The 21,885-nt window shown below is 48.8% G+C and overlaps 4 protein-coding genes and 1 long non-coding RNA gene across 6 annotated transcripts; 2 read left to right on the forward strand and 3 right to left on the reverse strand.

The window, feature by feature from the left end:
* Positions 1-123: 123 nt before the first annotated feature.
* Positions 124-1,723, reverse strand: lsm5 (LSM5 homolog, U6 small nuclear RNA and mRNA degradation associated). The gene is made up of 5 exons (XM_061805133.1): positions 1,496-1,723; positions 550-645; positions 449-476; positions 280-352; positions 124-187 (listed from the first exon to the last, which is right to left on the reverse strand). Exons 1-5 carry the CDS (start codon positions 1,539-1,541, stop codon positions 155-157), a joined length of 276 nt encoding a protein of 91 aa, XP_061661117.1. The 5' UTR covers positions 1,542-1,723; the 3' UTR covers positions 124-154.
* Positions 1,724-1,915: 192 nt separating this feature from the next.
* On the forward strand, positions 1,916-9,387 carry avl9 (AVL9 homolog (S. cerevisiase)). The gene is made up of 16 exons (XM_061805122.1): positions 1,916-2,308; positions 3,228-3,348; positions 3,782-3,867; positions 3,948-4,019; positions 4,206-4,295; positions 4,355-4,421; positions 4,493-4,533; positions 4,618-4,656; positions 4,728-4,797; positions 4,876-5,300; positions 5,394-5,537; positions 5,716-5,926; positions 6,014-6,131; positions 6,378-6,431; positions 6,971-7,059; positions 7,541-9,387. The coding sequence occupies exons 1-16, from the start codon at positions 2,225-2,227 to the stop codon at positions 7,660-7,662; spliced, it is 1,833 nt and encodes a 610-aa protein (XP_061661106.1). The 5' UTR covers positions 1,916-2,224; the 3' UTR covers positions 7,663-9,387.
* LOC133492649 (uncharacterized) lies at positions 6,138-7,569 on the reverse strand. Its single transcript, XR_009792711.1, has 3 exons — positions 7,438-7,569; positions 6,965-7,094; positions 6,138-6,453 (listed from the first exon to the last, which is right to left on the reverse strand). It is a non-coding gene; the product is annotated as an uncharacterized LOC133492649 (long non-coding RNA).
* A 132-nt stretch (positions 9,388-9,519) lies between the features above and the next one.
* On the reverse strand, positions 9,520-16,871 carry kbtbd2 (kelch repeat and BTB (POZ) domain containing 2). 2 transcript variants are annotated; one of them, XM_061805119.1, is made up of 4 exons: positions 16,652-16,871; positions 14,330-14,823; positions 11,925-12,090; positions 9,520-11,775 (listed from the first exon to the last, which is right to left on the reverse strand). In XM_061805119.1, exons 2-4 carry the CDS (start codon positions 14,755-14,757, stop codon positions 10,228-10,230), a joined length of 2,142 nt encoding a protein of 713 aa, XP_061661103.1. In that variant the 5' UTR covers positions 14,758-14,823; positions 16,652-16,871; the 3' UTR covers positions 9,520-10,227. The 2 variants fall into 2 exon arrangements, with proteins under 2 accessions (XP_061661103.1, XP_061661105.1); XM_061805121.1 differs by having other exon boundaries at positions 16,708-16,869.
* A 494-nt stretch (positions 16,872-17,365) lies between these two features.
* On the forward strand, positions 17,366-21,091 carry buc (bucky ball). Its single transcript, XM_061805123.1, has 7 exons — positions 17,366-17,557; positions 17,927-18,079; positions 18,454-19,851; positions 20,159-20,257; positions 20,525-20,632; positions 20,705-20,758; positions 20,842-21,091. The coding sequence occupies exons 1-6, from the start codon at positions 17,551-17,553 to the stop codon at positions 20,743-20,745; spliced, it is 1,806 nt and encodes a 601-aa protein (XP_061661107.1). The 5' UTR covers positions 17,366-17,550; the 3' UTR covers positions 20,746-20,758; positions 20,842-21,091.
* Positions 21,092-21,885: the final 794 nt, after the last annotated feature.

The following is a 21,885-nucleotide window of genomic DNA, read 5'->3' on the forward strand; positions in this document are numbered from 1 at the left end:
TTGTGTGTGTCTCCCTTTTTTTTTTTTTTTTTCCAAAACAATAACTTTTTTCTTTTCAAAAAAAAAAAAAAAAAAGTCTTCCGCTTAAAGAACAGGAAGGATCAACAATAAACTTCAAAATAAAAGTCTGATGGCAAACACACGCAGAACCGTCTTAAACTTCCGGGCCTTCCCCACCCGGGATGAGCTGCACGGGGGAAACAGAAAACGAAAACATTTATTTTTTTTCCGTCGTTTATCCCGATGAAATGAAGTGTGTGGGGGTGGGGGGGTTGTTACCATGGTGATGTTGTTGCCGTTGAGTAGGATCTGGTCCAGCTTGGTGATCCTACGACCCTCTGGTGTGATTTCACTAAAAATAAAACAAAAAAAAGGGAAAATCTTATTAATCGATAAGAAAAATCAGGCGGAGGAGTTGAAGCAGGAAAAAAAACCAAATTCAACTTACAACTCCGTCACGTCCTCCAAGACCATGTCTAAAGCAAAACTAATTAAGGAAGCGCCGCCACAAAACAAAACAAAAGTTTTTTTTTTTTTTTTTGAGGATACTGACAAAGTCATCGAAGCCCAGCAGCGTGCCGACGATTTCTTTGTCCGTCTTCATGACGATGTGGATGCGAGAACCGATGCACTTGTCCACCAGCTCTGTAAAGGGGCCGGCAAACGTTCGTTTACGAACGCGGAAATTGTTCTTTGACACAATCGCCTCATTATCTTCAGATGAAAAAAAAAAAATGATGACATGATTCAAAAGTTTTTATCTGTTGTTCTTCCCCTAGTTACGTATATTTTACCGCCATTTCAAAAGCATAATGATTATTATCGCCCACAGGTGTGATTGTGAGTGCGGCTGTTTGTCTCGATGCGCCCTGCGATTGTCTGGCGACCGGTTCAGGGCGTAACCCCGCCTGGTGCCCGATGAACGCTGGTATAGGTTCCGGCACTCCCCGCGACCCTCGTGAGGATAAGCGGCAAAGAAAATAGACAGATGGATGACATGCAATGAGATCATTTCCTATTGTAAAAGTGCTTGGATACGCTTTGAAACTATTTAAAAATAATCGTGCTGAGCAATAAATCTGAATTACTGCTCAGTTGGGGGATATTTTTAAAATTTTTAAAGTTAGAGTTCATTTCTCAAGTTTTAAAGCGCAGTCACAAATGTTATTGTGGGTTATGAACATATTTTGACGTTCTCGTGTATGTTGAAGATTAGGACACCTGCGTTTATGTGTGGATGGATTTCATTCAATGGTGTCAACACGGTGATTACGTTTGCATTTTTTCTATATATTTAAACTCTTGTCGAGCATAATAAATAATAATCAGCAAACGTGTAGATGCGTGAAGCACGCGTGCGAGAATCACGTTTTACAATATCTAGAAAAGCTTAGTCATGTGCACTTTCAGCAACAGTTCTATGGGTTCGGGATCACTCGAGGAACGTAACAACGTTGGAGCACGTTTTGAAAATAATAAAGAAAAATGTACAAACCCAAAGGGAGCAATTGTGAAGGATTCGTAGCTTGAGTTGCCGCCATGTTGACTGAAAGCCCTCAGACAGAAGCAATCGAGCACCAAAAAAAAAAAAAAAGGCGGAAACCAGAACGAAACAGTCGAGCACGGATCAACCAAAGAGCCTCAGCGGAATGAATGATCTGCCTTCTGGGTGCGAATATAATATTTATAAATGTTCGATTAAACGGAAGCAACGCAGATGCGAATAGTCGATTCCGACCAGTGTGCACAACGTGACGCCGCCTTTTGGCGTGGTCAAGAAATGACGTAAGCGTTCCAAAGTGATTAAAGAGTCACAATTTGAAGTCGAGAGGATTCACTGAACGATGACAAAATAGCGGTCTCGTTGCGTCGTTTCTGGCTGCTATCCGCGTACAAAACTCACACATAAATGATAAAAACAGCTAGATAGGGAGATAATGTATATCATATATACCTAATATCATCAGAATGGTTTGATATTATCGTTTATGCGCGGTGTGATGTCAACCAGGTGAAAGCGGAAGTGCTCGGCGGGGAACGCTCTTTCGCCATCGTCCTGTTTTGATCTATTCGTGGCCCTGACCAAGCGGAAGTGAAAAGCAGTCGCAGGGCAGTCGCAGGGCAGTCGCGGTTCTGGTCGTCTTGTGCGCTTTCACTCGTTTGCGGCGCGCCAGGATTCAACCCGCGGCCCCTCCGCCGTTGCTGAAATTCACGCAGGGACCGGATGGAGCCACGGGACAGGGACGAGATGCGGGGGCCGGTGCTCCACATCGTGGTCGTCGCCTTCCACCACAAGAAGGGCTGCCAGGTCCGTCTGACGACCCATCTACGCGCACTCCGATAGCAACATGCTAACTGTTATGATATCTGCAGATGAAAGCAGGAAGTGTTGATGTTATTGTTGTTGATGATGATGATGATGACGACGATGATGATGGAGCATCAGCTGATTTCTGGTGGGAACGTAAAAAAAAACACTACACAGCAGCATTCAGGTCTCAAAAGTTGGGTTCCAAGACCGGCCTGGGAACTTATGGGACACTTTTATACCCCGACTACGGGTGTCAAGACAGGGCTTGTGTGTATTTACTCGCAGGCAATCTTGGTGTTCCCGTGTCGTCTCCATTGTTGGTCCAGACCCAAAACCTGCCAGTTGTGCTTTGATTGAGGCTTCTGCGCGCTAAACCTGTTCTGCAAACACGACACCCGTCAGGCGGCCGCGTTTTTGGCTTTTTGCCTGCAGCACGACAAAAGAAGCTCGCTTGGAGTGAACGCTTGAAACAAAACCGCTCTGTCCGACTACTCCTCCTTGAGTTTCTCAAGAAAAAGCCAATAATTGCATGTTTTTGATATCATAAAAGACAAGAAAAGCTCTTACCGAATCATCGAAATAATCACACAGGGTGTTGTCAATAAAACGCCGATGCTGTATTTTCTCATTCAACAGTCTATGCTAAATATTCCACGTAATTGTCATTTCACAGTTTGTCCACTAGAGGGAGCGCTCACCCCTTTCAATCCCATACACATTTTTCCTGACACCGACTTGTGGGGTCCCGGTTCTCGTGCGCGCTGGGAACATTTGCAAAAAATAATTCAAAAATATAAAACAAATAGAAGGGCAAGCAGAAGAAAGTTTTGGGAGCATCTTGCACTTGAAAACGCAAAGTGGCGTAAAACATTAATTAAGTAGTAATATCTTTCTTTGTTGTTGTATTTAACGTCAGGTGGAGTTTTCGTACCCACCGCTGATGGCGCACGAGGGCCACGACGGCAACATGCTCCCCGACGAGTGGAAGTACCTCCCTTTCCTCGCGCTTCCCGACGGAGCTCACAACTACCAGGAAGGTATGAGCCAGCACGCCGAGTTGACACATCGCCGCTGATGCTTTTGGGACTGGCGCTTTATACATATTTACCATAATTTCTGGCCTGCAAGCCGTTTTTTTTTTTTTTAATCACACGTTTTCAACCCCGGGGTTTATGCGGCGCTAGTGTTAGCGCACCTGGTTATAAGCCTCGATACACAGAAAGAGTTTAACGCTAGCGCCGCTCTAGCGTTAAACTCTTTCTGTGTACCAAGAGCTGTTGGCCGGGAATTGCGGTATACATAAAAAAATAAAAGATTAGGAGCCCACCAAAGCGAGTCACGTTGCGTTCACGTGACTACCCGCCACACCTAGCAAACGTCCAAAACAAAGGAAGTAACGTGACATGTGGGCGTAACGATACAGCCGGTCAAAATGGCCGCCTCTCACGCTTGACCCTCTCCGTCCTGCAGACACCATCTACTTCCACCTGCCCCCCCTCAGCGCGGACGGCAAGTGCGTCTACGGCGTGTCGTGCTACCGGCAGATCGAGGCCAAGGTCGGTCGCGCCCGGTTGCCACGGTGACGGTGAGACGTTCACCCCCCCCAGTGACACTTTTGCACTGTTCCCGCCCTCAGGCGCTGAAGGTCCGCCAGGCCGACGTCACCCGGGAAACGGTTCAGAAGAGCGTCTGCGTGCTCAGCCGGGTGGTGAGCCCCCCACCCCTTAGCTTAGCATGCTAATGCTAACACCAAAAGTACACAATGCGAAAAACATTAAAAAGTATTGGGACACGTAAATAAGCTGTGCTGCAGGACTCAAGTCCAAAGTCTGATTGATTGAGGCTTTTCCACAAAACATGAAAATATTGTCGTTTTATGATGATGTTTGCGCAGCCTCTCTTCGGTCTTCTGCAAGCCAAACTGGAGCTGATCACGCACGCTTACTTCGAGGAGAAAGACTTCTCCCAGATCTCCATCTTGAAGGTGAGAACCACTTCCGAGGTTTCCCCGCAGATGCCGCTCAACCTTTGCTTTCCGCGCAGGAGCTCTACGAGCACATGAACAGCTCCCTGAGGGGCTCCGCCCTGGACGGCTCGCAGGTCTTCCTCGGTACGCCCGAAAACGTCCTCGTCTGGGCGCCCTCGTGTCGTTGCTGACGAGCTGTTTTCTGCTTTCGGCAGGGTTGTCGCCGCGAGATCTCATCCTGCACTTCAAACACAAGGTATTTGGGATGGGTGCAAAAAAACCCAAAAAAAAAAACACGGCAAAGTCCAAAGTATCGAAGCACGTACAACTTCCTCCGCAGGTTGTCGTCCTCTTCAAGCTCATCCTGCTGGAGAAGAAGGTGATGCGAGATTAAGTCTGGCGCCGGTCCACGCGGTTCCTTTGTGACTGACGGCCCGCCGGCCTCCGCAGGTGCTCTTCTACGTGTCGCCCGTCAGCAGACTTGTGGGGACGCTGATGACCGTCCTGTCGTTGTTCCCCGGTGGGTGACGCCCTCGTGCCGCTCACGCCGCCGGGAACAGCTAGCGACAACGTGTGTGTATTTTGTGCGGCCGCGTAGGGATGATGGAGCACGGCCTGGTGGACTCGTCCCACTACCGGCCCAAGAGCAGCGTGTCCGAGGAGTCCAACAGGCCGGCGAGCGTCTCGGGGGCCGAGGAGTTCGTGTCCGTGTCGCCCACGGAGGCCGGCGGGGAGGGCGACGTCGCCTCGCCGGCCTCCGGTAACGGCGGCGACAGGGGGGACCCTCACCTCAAGCCGCCCTCCCGCACGTCCCCCGAGTCTTCGGAGAGCGACTGGGAGACGCTGGACCCCTGCGTGCTGGACGAGGCGCCCAAGGAGGGGGCGGAGGGCGAGGGGCCGGGAACCGAGGCCACGGCGCCCATCACGGTGCAGCCCCTCGGGGGGCAGGGCGGCGTCGCCCAGGGGCTGCTGTCGGGTCTGGAGGAGGACCAGTACGGCATGCCGCTCGCCATCTTCACCAAAGTAAGCGCCGCCCTCACGTTGTTAAACGCGGAGAGAAACCGGCACCCTTTCCTGGGCAAAATCAAAAATGGCGGCGTCTGTCCCGGATCGCAGGGTTACCTGTGTCTTCCATACATGGCGCTGCAGCAGCACCACCTTCTGTCGGACGTGTCGGTGCGCGGCTTCGTCGCCGGGGCCACCAACATTTTGTTCCGCCAGCAGAGGCACCTGAGCGACGCCGTCGTGGAGGTGGACGAGGCGAGTACGGAATCCGCGTGGAACCCGCATATATTCTTTATCATCCAAATCGATCTTAAGGTCCTTTTCCTGCTAGCGAGTGCGTTAAATTGTCAGACTGGAAATCACAAAGAGCGTACTAGTACACCGACCCGGACGTGAAAGATCCGGAATAAACGCTCAAAACGTCTCCGGGTAGGCCAACGTCCAAATCCACGACAACGAGCTGCGCAAAGTTCTGGGCCTGACCACGGCCGACCTGCGCTTCGCCGACTACCTCCTCAAACACGTGACGGAGAACCGCGACGACGTCTTCCTGGACGGGACGGGCTGGGAGGGCGGCGACGAGTGGATCCGGGCGCAGTTTGCGCTCTACCTCCACGCCCTGCTGGCGTCCTGCCTGCAGGAAGGTGGGAGGAGTCACGAAGAGAATCGCTAGCTGGGAACGAACGTGAGAGTTTTGGGATACTCAATAACAAGGACGTCTTCCGTCGCAGACAACGAGAGGCTGCTGGCGGATTACGGCGCCGCCTTCATCGGCGCATGGAAGGTCACGCACAACTACCGGCTGTGGCACAGCAACAAGCACGCCGCCATGGCTGCCGTCACGCCGGGGTAACGCCGCCGTTGTCGCCGACCTACCGGGGCTGGCCCGCGTGGCCTTAAATTCCAACCTCCCCGATGTTGAAGTGAGGAGTTTCATCTAATAGAAAAATAGTACTTTGCTGCCACCTCGTGGCACCTGTAGGCAATTCTAAGTCTTTCGGGAGTGCCGTCGATTACGGGAATAAGGTTGAAATAATGAATGAATGTGCTAAGGCTAACCTTAGCACGTGTTCTTCTTCTCCGTGTGTGCCGCAGACATCCTTGCCAGGGCCAGTACAGCGTCGCCGACGTCAAACTGCGCCTGTCACAGTGAGTCCCGCCCACTTCCTTCCTGTTTGGCGAGGGTTTTACATCTTTACATAAACAGATGCAGTTTTTTTTTAGATTTTATTCATTGGCTGATTTTTTTTTCCACATCATATAATAAATGTTAAGAATTTTTTGGGGGGGTTGTTATTAAAAGAAGTTGTGCTTGCGCTAACGCAAGTGCTAACACTAGCACTAACGCCAGCGCCGCACTAAGACTTAACAGAGCCAGTTAAAATAAAACTCACTAGTAAATATCACTGAGACATGCCAGTAACACAGCAGCAACATTCTAGCACAGCGCTAATAGGGGCCGGTAAAAGTCACTTCCTCGGCACATATATTCCGCCGGTCTCATTCTTGCCTTTTCTGCTCGAGCTTGAAGTTTTAAAAACTATTTTTCATATGCTACCAGTCAAAAGTTTGGAGACAGCGTGTTATTAAATAAGAATCTTTCCAAAGTTCTGAATGGTGGTATACAAGTTTTCACAATTTTTTTTCCCGCAAACTTTACTTTTTAATAATGTGCGTTTTACCTGCAGCTCGGTGCACAACAGCGAGCGAGGCAAAAAGATCGGCAACGCCATGATGACCACCAGCAGGAGCGTGGTCCAGACCGGCAAGGCCGTCGGTAAGAATGTGCAAATTCACTCCCAGCGCCCTCTACTGGCAATATGAACAAAAAATATGCATTTTAATCTTATTTGTTAAATCGGCCATCATTTTGCAAACTCCACACGGGCGGGGCCAGGATTTGAACCCAAGTCCCGATGCTCTTCAGCTACACCACCTGTTACATAACGTATACATAAGTATGGAGCTCATTACAAGTTAATGATCAGAGCGCCACGTTTTCCACATTTTGTTACATCCTACATAAAATGTGAAAAATTATACATTTGCAAAAATGTTGATTAAAAAGATCAGACCCTCACCCTGTAAAAAAAAATTATATTACGTTATATAAGTTTCTAACAAAGGTGGAAGCGCTGCGGGGACTTTGCTCTACCTGAATTCCATCCATCCATCTTCTAAGCCGCTTATCCACACAATGGCAAATTTTTCACTTTCCTCACTCCGATCGGCGCCAATCCACCATCTTGTGCTCTCAGGTCAGTCAGTGGGCGGAGCCTTAACCAGCGCCAAGTCCGTCATGTCGTCCTGGTTCTCCACTCTGGCGCAGCCCGCCGCCGCGTCCCAGCCGGACGCTCCCGCGGGCCAGTCCGAACCCTGAGCCCCCGCCGCCCCGACCCGTTGACAGGAAGGCGGCGCCGACGTGACCGCGCTGCCCACATCACTGCCGTTTTGGATCGCTGGACTACTTCCTGTAACGCACGCCGTCGCTTCCACGCCATCCGTGTTTGCCGCGGTTGCCTTGGTAACGGGCTGGTTGTTACGGTAACTGGACAGCCGTCTCCCTCAACCCTGCTGCATGGTCAACACTAAATGGGGAAAGTTGACATTTTAAAAATATAATTTATACTTTAACAAATGTGGAACGATGCTCGTGTGGACTTTTATCAAATTAGCTCAGCATTCACAATTTTAGATGTCAAGATTTACAAACAATTTATTCATTTCACGATTTTTATCAGTCAGGAATATATTTGTATGTAAACCGGCCTTTTATAAAATCGGTTATCCTTACAAACGAGTGGCGGCCGACGGGTAGATCGATCGTTCACATTTGTGAATTTTATTTTGAAGACTGCTGGGGTGGGACACGGGGGGGGGGGGGGTGAGGGAGGGCATAATGGCGTTACCTGATCATCTACATTGTTATGACGAGAATCCTCGCGGAATTCGGCCGCCTCCTCAAAACTGACAAGTTTCACTTGATCATCTAGTTTGGCTTTTTTTTTTTTTTTAATATCGAATTGATTTTGTTCACAAATCAAATCTGTTCCCGTTTTGTCTGGACACTGGAGGAAAAAGTCCGAAAGTCTGTCATTTTTTTTTTTTTTGCCGTGTAATGAAATAATGTCATTTAACCGGCGGACGTATGTACATGTGTCATTTATGGAATGTTTTCCCCCCGTTTGGGTTGTTCTTATTTATACTTAATTGTATGTAAAAAGTCAAGCTGCTTTTTTTTTTTTTTAATATCCTGATTACATATTTTATTTTGTAATTTTAAAAAAGTGTATTCCGATCCACAGAATATTTTCTTGACAGATGCTCGTATTGTAAAAATATGTTAAAACTATATTGCTGCATTAAAAAGAAATGATACCACAGCCTTTTGTCTTCTCGAGCTAAATCTTAAAAGTTTTCCTTCTTAAAATGAGGAATTTTTTTTTTTTTTTGGTATGCTTTTTAATAAATTAACGATCATTGAGAATACAGTGCCAAAGGAATACAATGCAGCCAAACATGCTCAGAACATTTTCCATGAAACACCTGTGCTCATGAGTTTTAAGGCCCCCCCTCACACACACACACCCCCCCACCCCGCCCGACTACTGCTAGTGGTTGCCGGGGGCCACCCCCGGCCAGGCCCGCGCGCTCGATTCCCTTCCTCCGGGAAAAAAAACCAAAAAAAAAAAACGTTAGCAGACGAAAGGACCGACTTCTAGCCACAGTCGCGCTACAGTAATTTCTGATATTAAATAAAAAAACAAACAAAAAGAAAACCTAATAATACAAAATAGACCTGGTTATCACCCCCCCCACACACACACACACTAACATTTTAAACATATGAAAAATAGATATTTTATCATATATATATATAATATATAGTTCAGCAGCTTGGAAATGAGAAATGCTGATTTTGTACGTGTGAGAAAGTGAGAGAAAGAGAGAAAAGAGAGAGAAAAAAGAGAGAGATCAGCGTAGCGTGAGGCATAGACTTGACGGTTGTGTGGAAGGCCCCGGGTGCAGCGGGCGAGCGACCGGACCCGCAGTCGCCCTTGCCGCCCCACCCCAAAAGAACCCCCCCCCCCAAAAAAAAAAAATAGGGGCAGGGCCAGAAATTAGCCATCCGCCCGAGTTAGGTGGCGCAGGTGAGCTGGAGCTCGTCCCAGCCAATCGTGGGCAGGAGGCGGGACACACCCGCCCAATGGTAGGACAAGAAAAAGTCATGAGTATTGGTCTGGGGGGGGGGGGGGGGGGGAATTTGAGGATGCACCTAAAACGCACGGTAACCTTTATACGTGAACTCAATTTCAGTCGATCTTCCAGTATTTGTCACAACCTGCCGATGACACGAAAACCGCTGCCCGAAGACTCGCGACTGCGGCTCGATGGCAGACCCGCAGACGCCTGCCGTGAATTTGACGATGGAAATTTGCCTGATAAACGTATTAAATTAGCTTCTATCAGATATATTTTGAGCGATGAGCTACAGCATTTTAGCGTCATCCTGACGTTTCCGTATATTTGCATTTCCGGTGCCGGGGCATGAACGTTGAAGTCGGGGGAGGTGCCAATTAGACACGAGCAGTGCTTTGCCGCCATCCGGTGGCATCCGACAGCAATTACTTGCCGACGTTCCCTATTAACTCTTTTAAAACTTTCGCATCATCGACAAACGTATTCAAACTTTTCAGGCAATTTAGAATCCTCAATTGTGCCAACGTGAACGATCTCGGAATGTGGGAGGAAGGCGGAGTGCCCACGCAAACGGGGGGGGGACAACATGCAAACTCCACAAACGGAGCCTCCGCCGCGCTGCATTGTGAGATCGACAAGGAAAGAAAAAAAAAAAAAAAAAGGTGACGTCGTTTGTGTTTGCCAGTCGTCACGGCGCCCTTTTCCTTTTGCTTGCCCCCCTCCCGCCTCAGGGGAAGGTTCAGCGCTATACGAGGGGGAGCAGCTCGCCGTCCACGTCGAACTCTTCGGCGCTGTCGGGCGAAAAGAGGTAGGCGGGCGGCTTCCACGGGGACTCCTCCAGGCAGGACGGGTACAGCTTGCCCACGGCGCAGTGGAAGTTGTCGCCCAGCTCCCAGAGGACGCGCTCGGACACGGGCTGGCGCAGGTACCAGCGGTCCAGCTCCACGTCGTACTGGTAGATGGCGTACTTGGGCCGCTCGTGCATGAGCGTCTCACGCATGAAGACGCACAGGCCGTCCAGCAGCACCACGGCGCGCACGCACGGGTCGGAGTAGCGCTTGGCCGGGATGTTGGCGGCCTGGCGCCACTCGTTCTTGTTGACGTCGTAGATCTCCACCGTCAGCGAGGAGCCTTCCACGGCGCTGGGCGGGAGGCGCGGGCCGGCGCGCGAGCTTCCCGCCACGTGCAGGCCGCCCAGGTAGAAGATGAGGTCCCCGAAGGCGGCGGCCGAAGCGTAGCAGCGGCTGGTCTTGCGCAGGGCCATCTCCACCCAGGCGTCGGCGCGCGGCACGTAGCAGTACATGACGTCGTGCGTCAGCACGTAGATGCGGTCGTGCGCCGCCACGCACGTGCTCCAGCTCCACGCCGCCGGCAGCGGGCTCACCATGCTCCACTCGTCCTTCTGGCGGTCGTAGCGCTCCACCGTGCGCCTGTCGAGGTCGCCGCCCACGTTGTCGCCGCCGACCGCGTAGATGCAGCCGTCGCAGTACACCAGCGACGGCTTGAGACGGGCGCACAGCATGGGCGTCTTGGCCACCCAGGTGTTCTGCTGGGCGTCCAGCCAGAAGAAGCTGTCCACCGCGTCCACCACCACCTGCAGGCCGCCGCCGCGGCTGAAGGCGTTCTCCAGGACCACCTCGCCGCCGGCGATGAACACGTCGTTGTCGGGCGTGACCAGCGTGCCCACCTTCTGCAGGTTCCGCGGCGGGTTGCAGAGCTTGTAGACCTTCTCGGCCTGCGGGCTGTAGCACACCATGGCGGCGGGCACCGACGTCATCACCACCCTTATGCCCGGGGACTCCGCCAGCGCCTCCATGAAGATCAGCATCTCCTCCTTGGTCATGCCCAGGCGCGGCTTGAAGAACTTGGGCATGGACTTGTACAGGCCCTGCACCACCACCGACTTGTCGTTGGGCGGCAGGCCCTGGAACCAGGCGCGCTGCGTCACCTCCGAGAGCGCGTCGATGCGGATCTGGCTGAGCACCGACGACAGGTGCTGCGAGCGCGCCTCCATGTTGTACTCCAGCCACAGCATGGCCGCCTCGCGCACCGTCTCCTCCTTCTCCACGTTGAGATTGTCGCTGCTCAGCACGTCGACGAGCAGCTCGTGCGACAGCTGCAGGAAGGCGTCCTGCCGGTACACCGTGGGGAACTTGTGCTCCACCATGCGCTTGGCGCTCTGCTTCAGCTCGCTGCAGCTGAACAGGTCGCCGATGCTCAGCATGCGCACGCAGTTCTCCGGGTTGATCTTCTTCACCAGGTAGTCGCGGCACTGCAGCAGCGCGTCCTCCACCTGGACGGACGGGCGGGCGGCCGGGGGCCGTCGTTCAGAACCTCGCGAATTTAAACTCTTCGCGTCACGGTTCGAAAACGTAAACGCGTTGATGTCAATTCAGACATCACGCGCTACGTCGGATCGGCGCGCGAACGATTCTCGCTGACCTGCAGGAAGCAGGCGGTCTCGTAGAGCGGCTCCACGGTGCTGTCGGTGATGGCCAGGTGGCCCGTGTAGGCGTACGTGATGATGATCTGCAGCGTGGCGGCGTCCACGTTGCGCAGGCTGACGTGCGTCTGCTTGCTCTCGCTCAGCCCGCCCATGAACATCGCTCTGAGCGCAAACACGCACCTCAACAATTATTATTATAATATATACATTACATAATCCCACGACTGCAACCTTTGACATCGTGAAAACTAAATGACCAGCGATGAGACCACGGACCACACCTGACGCCCCGCCCCTGAAAGGCACATAACTAACCCACATTCTGCCTTACGTTCTTTATCAGGTCTGTCTACAGTGCTGATTTTCACTCATTTTCAAGCGGGTCTTGAACGCATCGCCGCAAGACTAAAACGTGGCCTCGGACTGAGGTGGCGGAGGGAGGGGGTGGGGTGGGGGTGTTGTTGCTCACGTTGGGGTGGTTAGCGGTGGTACGCGAGGTTAAAATCCGGTTTGCCGAATTACGGTACGCCTGCACCACTTGGGAAGATAGATGAAAATTCAAATGAATTGAAAAAAAAAAAAAGGATTTTATTTTATTTTCGTTATCTCGTTGTATGCGCAGTCATATAATGACAATAAAGGCTTTTGATATGATTTCAGGACATATCGCCGCACATCAGTCAGGAAACGAGCGGGTTCGTCCACCGGGGATGAAGCCGCTGTCCCGTCACATTTGCTGCAGTGCTCGCGCGATCATGCGGCATTATGCAAGCGACAAATGAGGCCTCCAGGGGGCTCGCGGGTCATGTACGACCCCCACCTCACCTCCGCCATCCGGCACGTACGATGCGCTGCGTTCATTTACAATTCACCTACTCATGAAATTGTCTGTACAACATAAAACCCGTGACCTCATCAGGCGTGACTGCGTAGTTTTCTGCTCTCACTTTAACGCTCCAAGATGGCTCCCTGCTGCCACCTTCTGAGAATTCTGGCAAAAAAAAAAAAAAAAAAAGCGGAGGCACCAGAGGAGGATTATTCACTACATTTATCGTTTAGCGATCAATGCCAGTGATGTATAAAGCAAGGCCGGTATAATTAGCCTTTGTATCCACCTGTTGCAAAAGTCTAGTACAGCAAATACTTTTTGCTACATTTTTCTTTAATCTTGTGCTGGAAACTTTTTTTGTAATATGAAATATGTGCCTTAGGGAGGTAAAACCAGCTAAAAAAAAAAAAAAAAAAAATACATATCCAATGATCATCATCACGCACAACAATGAATGAAAGTCTCATAGTAGCCTCAAATTTTTAAAAAATTAATTAGTATTTTATATAATTATATTAAATATATAATTTGTATAATTTTTGTAAGCAACTGCAACATTAAGCACAGTTACAAAATAAACGTGCTTAAATATTGGAAAATTTAAAAAAAATTTCCGTATATGCTATCAGAATAAATAAATAAATTATATAATTTTAAGCAACTGCAACATTAAGCACAGTTAGAACAAACGTGCTTAAATATTTGAAAATTAAATATATATAAGTTATTATATTACACATAGAATCAATTTATATAATTTTTGTAACCAGCTGCAACATTAAGCACAGAACATAAACGTGCTTGGACATTGGAAAAATAAAAAAGAAATACGTATATATTATTATATTAAACATATAATTAATTGATATAATTTGTAAGCAACTGCAATATTAAGTACAGTTTGAACACAAACGTGCTTAAATATTGGAAAATTAAATATATATATATATATAAGTTATTACATTACACATAGAATGAATTTATATAATTTTTGTAACCAGCTGCAACATTAAGCACAGACCATTAACGTGCTTGGACATTGGAAAATTAAAAAAGAAATACGTATATATTATTATATTAAACATAATTAATTGATATAATTTTGTAAGCAACTGCAATATTAAGTACAGTTAGAACATAAACGTGCTTAAATATTGGAAAATTAAATATATATATATATATATATATATATATATATATAAAATATATAATTTATATAATTTTTTGTAACACAGTTAGAACATAAATGTGCTTAAATATTGGGGGAAATATATATATATATATATATTTATATAAGTCTTGTAAGCAACTGTAACATTAAGCAGTTAGAACATAAACATGCTTAAATATTTGAAAATTTAAAAAAAACAAAAACTGACGTGATTAAAATCAAAAGTACTGCGCAGATCTAATAAATATTTCAACGTCAATGTTTAAAAACAAATAGCTCCGAATGCATTGAACTTAATCAATCAAGTTAAATGAAACCGAAAGGGAAACTTCCATATTTTGTCAATAATGATGGTTGAGCGTATTTATTGTTGAAAACCGCACGGTCGCTCGCACACTGACCTGAAGTAAGAGCTGCACGCGGCCAGCACCATTTTGTGGCACGGGAACTCGGTGTCGTCCACCAGCAGCACCACGTCCGTCAGCAGCTTCTGCTCGTAGAAGAACTTGAGCTGCTCCAGCAGGGAGACGGCGTAGTCCGCGTTGACCGGCCGGCGCTCGCCCAGACCCGACATGGTCGCATCACACGAGTCGCGCCCCAGCTTCGAAGAGTGCGCGCGGCTGGCCCGACCGGGCTCGATAGCGCCGGGAAGAAAAAAACTGCGACCTGTGGGGGGGGTTCTGGGAGCGGGAAGAGGAGGAAAGGGGATCAGACGGCGCCGCGTGTTCGACGCCAGTCGCTCGGCGGCTCCTCGGCGGGGGAGCGGGAGGCGAGAGGAGACGCTCGGCCGCTGCAGAGGAAGGTGGCGAGGTTGGAGGTCAGAAGTCATGCGGCGGCGAGGAGGCACCGGGGGGACGCGGGACCGGCGTCACAACACGGCCGCATCAGCGCCGGCCTGCGGGAGACAACCGGCGCAGCTGGGATGAGTCACGCTCCGCGGGGGGAACGCCGATGACCAACGCCCCCGAGGAATGTTTATTCCTGTTTTTCATATTAACAGCGCTTCACTCCAATGACTGTTCATAATATCACTTTTCTTTTTTAGGATTATTTTCTTCCTTTCGGGTTTTGCGACGATATTTCGCCGCGGCCTTTCTTACTCGCTGCCGCTACTCTCCATCCCATCTCCGAAAAGGCGCATTTTCGAAGCTTCAGCATATGATTTTCATTCATATTTGCAGTCGCAGACATTTTGAGAGTGGCACTGAAAAAAAGACGCCATCATTCCATCTGTCTATGCCAATTATGTCTCCTCTCACAAGCAATTTTTTCAAAAACAATTCACCTAAAAATATTTTGTTCCCAAACCTTGTTTTAATATTATTACTGTCATCTATTTGGCATTATAAAATTAATCATGACAGATTCCACTGCTTATTACTGTTTGCATACATTTATCGTGGCTCGGTTTGCGCAAAAATGATTATTAATGTACAAGTAGATGTCTTATTTCGCGGCGGCACCGTGGCTCAGCTGGTAAAGCGTCAGCGTCAATGTTTTGAGGATCCGGGTTTGATCCCGGCCCCGCCTGTTTGTCTCTTATGTACCCTGCAATTGGCTGGCTGATTGACAGTTCAGGGTGTACCCCACCTCCTGCCTGTTGACAGCTGGGATAGGCTCCCACTCCCTGCGACCCTCGTGAGGATAAGCGGCAAAGAACCTGGATGGATGGATCGTCTTATTTTGAGTAAACAAAATATAATCTGTCTGCTCTCAAGGAAGGACGACATAAATTTGAGAATATTTTCGGTGGAGGCTCAACTCATGACTTGGGACAATTTGATGTCAAACAAAGGTTCGAAATGTTGATCATAAGTTGTCGATTAACTTTTCGATCATTTAGTTGTCGCTGAATCATTTGATTTTGACACTGAAAGAGCTGTCGATTATTTGATGCTCCGTGAGTTGTCGATTCATTGTTGCGCTTATCCTCAACGGGATCAACTTACTTTCTGAAAATGGCAATTTTGGTGCGGGAAAAGTTTTCTTCCACTTGGGAAGGCCGGAAACGGGATTCGAACAGAGAACCTTTGAACTGTGCTCAGCATTCTCTCACCGTGCTGCGTAACTCGGTTGGGAGAGAAGAAAATCTCGTAACGATGCCCGTGAGGTGTGATGTGACGCTAACGGCTAATCGGGACTGTTTTGTTCTTGTTGTTGTTTTTAACAAAAGTACTTGAAACCTTGCCAGCGGGCAAACGGCAACATTCTGTTTAGCAACGCTAGAAGTGACTTTTCTGGCCATCACGTTTTGAATTCAGCCAGTCATCACCACCCCTTGTGTCCAACAACAAAGCTCGCTCTCCTATTTGAAGACAAAACGTGTTTTTTTTTTTTTTTAGGAGTCAGGTCTTCGCCCTCCGACTTTGAATCGAGCCCTCGCCGAAATCACTACGTAACCTTCCGTACGCGGCTCAAGTAACGCTAGCAACGCCGCGGCCAGTTAGCAGCGTTAGCCGCTCGTCGTCACCGCCGCCGCAGCCGCCAGCCACGCCGCCCCCCACGAAAAGTCGAGCGCCTCCACCATTTTAGGAGTCAAACGCTGAAAGCTTCTATTTCCGTGAACAAACGTTAAAGCCAGGGAAGGCTCGAGAGAGCGGCCGTGGCCGTGAATCCCCCACACGGCTAAGCTAACGGCTAACAGCCAGCCAAAACCGCTTGCTTGCCTCAAAAGCCCTCAAACCCGAACGAAACACACGCACAAAAAAAATTGTTCTTCTCACGGTAGTTCGGCGATGACTCAGTTCGACGGAGCGCTACCAAAAACATGAATAAAAACCTCGCCAGCGGGAGGTGTCTGGCGTAGTCCGAAAGGCGACTTTTGATGGTGACTGAGCTCGGGAGAGGAGACCTCGCCAGCTTCCAGTGCATTTTTTGAGCGCCCGAAAAGCATCGAGTGGAGGAGGCCGACGGAGCTCACTGCGCATGCGGGGGAAACTCACCGACCTGACAGTCACCACATTCGTTTTTTTTTTTTTTAAACCTCACCTCAAACCTTTTTCAATGACACAACGATTATACTCAACTAAAACATTTTTTAATGTGATATCACCACATTGACTGGTTGTCTGTTTATTTGTCAGTATTTTTTTTGGGTGCTTCGACAGACTGCGCATGCGTATAAAACTATACATAATATCTGATGTTATAATAACTACGGTTCAGATTATTTTTTTATTTTATTTAACTCTGCCCGATTTACACGGCGAGGACGATCACCCTTTCACTTCATTTTATGATATTTTATGGTTACTCCTCTTGGCAGCACACTGCGTTTGCGTTAATGTAGTTAAGATTATGCAAACCACATTTTTTATTCTTACAACCTCACTTCAATCGTGTCAATTGGCCTATATTTGAAATAAAAAAAACGTTTGTTTTGTGGCACATTGTCTTTTATTTTTTCATTTTTTTTTTTTTGCACAGGTATGTTCGCATCCAGGTGTGTGCAGTTAAAGTGATTATCAACATTTTAGCAAGATGGAGATCATTGCTTCCATTTCACAGCTTCTTGTTGCACGACTCGGACACGAAATTATGAGGTTTTGTTGATGTTTTTGTTGCTTCTGTGGTGTTTTGTTTCCGGCGGTTTGAGTAACGACGGAAAAAAAGAAAGGAAGACATGGAAGGTGAGTAATTTTTTTTTTTAATTCAGATACTTGCAGGCAGTCGCACCTCGGTTGCGAAATTTTAGAATAGGTGGCAAAACTATTCAAGATTGTGTATGAGTGAAATAAAATTGATGTATATATATTTTTTTATGTAGCTCAATTAGGGGAGGAAAAAAAAAACATTTCCCTCCCATATTGTCAGATTTAGTTCAAATTACAGATTAGAATCTCAGCAGTAAAAGTAAACAGTGGGAAAATAGACACCTGAAATATGTAGTTACAAAATAAATGTACTTCATTGCCCACCACTTGTTTTATGGTTGGGAGGGAGGTGAATAAATTAGCGGCTGGAAATGTTGTGATTTTTTTTTTTTTTTTGTATTCCAGATGGAGGCCACCCGCCGCATTCCTGCGGCAACGGGCAGCAGAGGAGTCACCACTCTCGACCTTTTTTCTACGTGCAGCCCCCATCGCAACCTTACTACGTTTATCCGCACTGGCAGATGAACAACCCCTACCACCACTACGGTCTTCCCGCTGGTATCGAACTAGAATCTAATCTATCTAGCATCAGCGAATGTGTGTGCATATCGCAGCGCAGCGGGGGCCCGTTGGTCGGCACGTCTGCTTTGCAGTTCTGAGGTTCGGGTTTCAAATCTGTCTTCCCGTTGTCCCCGCGCTTGCGTGGGCTTTCATTCCACATTCCACCAAAACGGCGGTTATCACAATTTTGGCATGTTTGCGGGTCCCTAAATCAAGTTTACCAGAAAGGGGGCGGCGCAATTCCCCGGCTTCCTCAGCCACTACGTCGTCTTTCTGTGGGGGATTAATTTTCCTATGTTAGTTTTTAAAAAGGCTTTGGAGACGCACCGTAAAGTTTTACTGAAGCTCACTTTTTGTGTTCACAAATGCAGGTTTTAATTTCAGCCGTCCCTACATGGCTCCTTACCAGTTCATACCGTACCCTGGTTACGTTGTCCCTCACGCGCCGTTGTACCCTGTGGATTTCCGACGCATGTTCGAGCCTCGCTTCTGTCCGCCTGTTTGGAGCGATGGCCCTCGCCCGCAGCATCAGCAGGCTCACAGCCGGCGAGAGACCGCCAGCTCTGAGGTCCAGACGGACCCGAGCGACGCCATCAGCAAGCTGATAGAGTGCCTGGGCAAGATCCGAGCCACGGAGCAGCAGGTAGCCGAGAGGGAGCTGGACTCGGGGGTGGCGTCTCACTCCTCCGGGATGTTCTCTCCAGCTGAGGAGAAGAAAGGTCAAGAAGAGGGCGAAACTATCCTTCTACCAAGGGCGCCGGATGCAACCGGGTTAGAATCTCCTGCCGTGGTATTCAGCGACTCCACCACGGCGGTCTATGACGGCGACTCCAGCCACAGGAGCTTGGAGGTCTTGAGCCCTCAGCTCTGCTGGTCCGGAACACTGGATGTGGAGCTGCCTATTGATAGTTCCTCCATTCACGAGGACGGTCCGGATCCCGAGTGCCTGTCGCCGCCGGACCCTTTCCTCGCTCACGACAAGTCCGAAGTCACAAATGTCCAGTCAGATATTCCTGTGGCTGATCACAGCGCTCCGATAAGTGATGGCGTGAAGCAAGTGGACTCCATCAGGCCTCATTCACAGTCTTTATGCGGGAAGCACAAGGATGAAAAGAGTGTCAGCAAAGCTCTGAGTGAAGACGATCCCGATTGCCAGATCCTCCGGCTGCCTCTTTGTCTTTTCACCTCAGAAGGGTCACGTGTCCTGTCCCCAGTTAGCCCCTACTACCACCACCACCACCGCCTCTCCTTGCAGTCCACCCACGAGCGCATGAGTGTCCTCAGCCCGTCCCTGGACGAGTTCTCCTCCCGGGACGAGATGTTCTCCACAGACTTGGAGGACTCTGACATCTTCCCCCGGCGAGCCTGCACCGGCAGAAGGTTAGCAGAAGTCGCGGGGGGCGACCGAGGGGCCGAGGACGAGCGGCATCCCGCCCCCGTGAAGCTCATGTGTGTCTGCTGTGGAAAAAGTCTACCCAAAGGTGGCAGTCGGGGCAAAGCCCACAGTGCCAAGGCCTACAGGGACGAGGCTCCAGACTCCGAGGAGGACATTTGGTACGGAAGAGAGTGTGAGCCGCCATTTCGAGTGGCGCTCAGGAAGCACCCCGCCCCCAGGAAGCCTCACCCAGGCCCTCAGAGGCAGCAGGCCAGGCCCTGGTACAAAAGGAGCCAGTACAAAACCCCTTCTGAGTCTCTCAACCCTGACCAGGGTCATGACGGCAAGTCTGGGGAGACCAGCAGCAGAGAGCTACAGTGCAGAACCTGTCAGGGTGGGTCCTCATTTTAGTTTTCATGAACTTTATTATTGCACGCGTTACTGACAGGGGTACAAAAGAGGTGGAACATTTCTGGAAGCTTGAAGATGGAGAGTTTTGGAAATTTTCAATATTCCATAATGAAAACACTCCCTCCTTGCTAACCGTCATGAAATCTGGTAGGTTTTGTCAAGATTATCTGAAAATGGACTTTCCCTAACTGTAAGTTCCGTATTGAGGGACAACTTTTTGTACATTGCCGGTCGATGAATTTCACATCCCCAATTATTGATGATGAAGGTTATCACACTTTCATTCACAGACGGACTCTGCAGAGACGAACACGACGTGTCCGAGCAAAACAAGTGGGCGGACGGCGGCATTCCCAGACGATGGCAAGCGGCTCCTCTGCAGCGACAAGGTCCGCAGATGATTACTTAAATATCATGTATTGGTGTACACGTTGTGCATTTTAAGACTCCACTTGACGACCGCGCAACTTTACAAACGTGGGAACACCCGGCAGGCAGCTTGTGCCGATTGAGTGAATCAAACCAACGAGGACTTTTGACTTTGAGCACTTGCTGTCACACTAAGCTGGCGTTTGTGCCGGTGTTCAGTCCAGTTTTGCTTCACACTGGTAGAAAAGTCAACACGGAAGTCACCACTTTGGCGTTTTGGTTGACAGAGTCGAGCGCGGCGAGGAAAGCCACGGGGCACCAGAGGTCCCGAGATGACGACGGCGACTGCCGCGATGATGACGACGACGAACTACCGACCTCACGTTGGGACAGAGGTTTGTGGTGGCTTTTTTTTTTTTAAATTGGAAGGTTTGTGGGAGCCGTAATTTCCGTCTGTTTTCTTCCAGGCTCCTCATTGAGAGAATCGAAGCTGATTTCTCATGACTGACTTGTGTTGAACTGTAAGTTAGCATGCTTGGCATGTCATTTGTGAGGAATCGTCATTCTCTTTATGAAATATAAATCACGACTTGTCCCCCCACAGGTTCCCCATGATGTTGTTAACGTTAACACGACGATGGTTGAGGATATGTACGTAGGGCACCGGGTGTAAAAAGCACTGCACGGCCTCTTTTGTTGGTTGAAAAAGGGGAAAAAAAAAAAAAAAAAAAAAGTGAAAAATAATTATATAGTTTCTGCCTTTCACGCTTGAAGTTGTCACAGAGAAGCAAGTGGGCTCAGTTGATGTTGTGCTGCTGTTTGGGGTCAGTCCAATAAAAGATTGTCGTCGGAAACGCTTTGTCTCGTGTTTATTACAACTGCATTGCATTTACATATTTGTGTCATAGACATTTCAACAGTTGTTTATAAAGAAACTCAGAAAACACTTCAGATGCCTACAAACAGGAGGTATTCTTTTTTTTAAAGACAATGAACCAGAGTAACACCTTACCTCCACATCAATAACCATGGTCCATTTAAATACTGTACACCCATTTGATCACTTTATTAGGTATTAAAAATATAATTGATCTATTGTAACTTATATCAATTTTCTCAGTTCTCAATCCCGGGACCCGCCTGTGTGGAGTTCGCATGTTCTCCCCGTGCCTGCGTGGGTTTCCTCCGGGCACTCCGGTTTCCTCCCACATTCCAAAAACATGCAATATTAATTGGACACTCTTAAATTGGCGCTAGGTGTGATTGTGAGAGCGGCTGTTTGTCTCCATGTGCCCTGTGATAGGCTGGCAACCAGTTCAGGGCGTACCCCGCCGCCTCCTGCCCGTTGACAGCTGGGATAGGCTCCGGTGCTCTCTGTGACCCTCGTGAGGATAAGCGGTGAAGAAAATAGACTAAATCTGGGTGAGAGGTGGGGTGCACCCAGGACTGGTCATCAACCCATATATATTTCACAAAGATCCACAACTATGAGTAATGTACAAAGGAAAAACCGCCAAGCATGTGAAGAATATGGACCAGAAGACCCGAGCTGAGATTTGAATCCAGAACCTCCAGGCTGTGAGGCAGCTCACCGCAATTCTGTTGAATGTTTGCAAAGATGGTAAAACACGGAACACCATAAAAGGCT

This window comes from Syngnathoides biaculeatus, chromosome 19 (assembly GCF_019802595.1).
Source record: "Syngnathoides biaculeatus isolate LvHL_M chromosome 19, ASM1980259v1, whole genome shotgun sequence".
In the NCBI taxonomy this organism is placed as follows: Eukaryota; Metazoa; Chordata; class Actinopteri; order Syngnathiformes; family Syngnathidae; genus Syngnathoides; species Syngnathoides biaculeatus.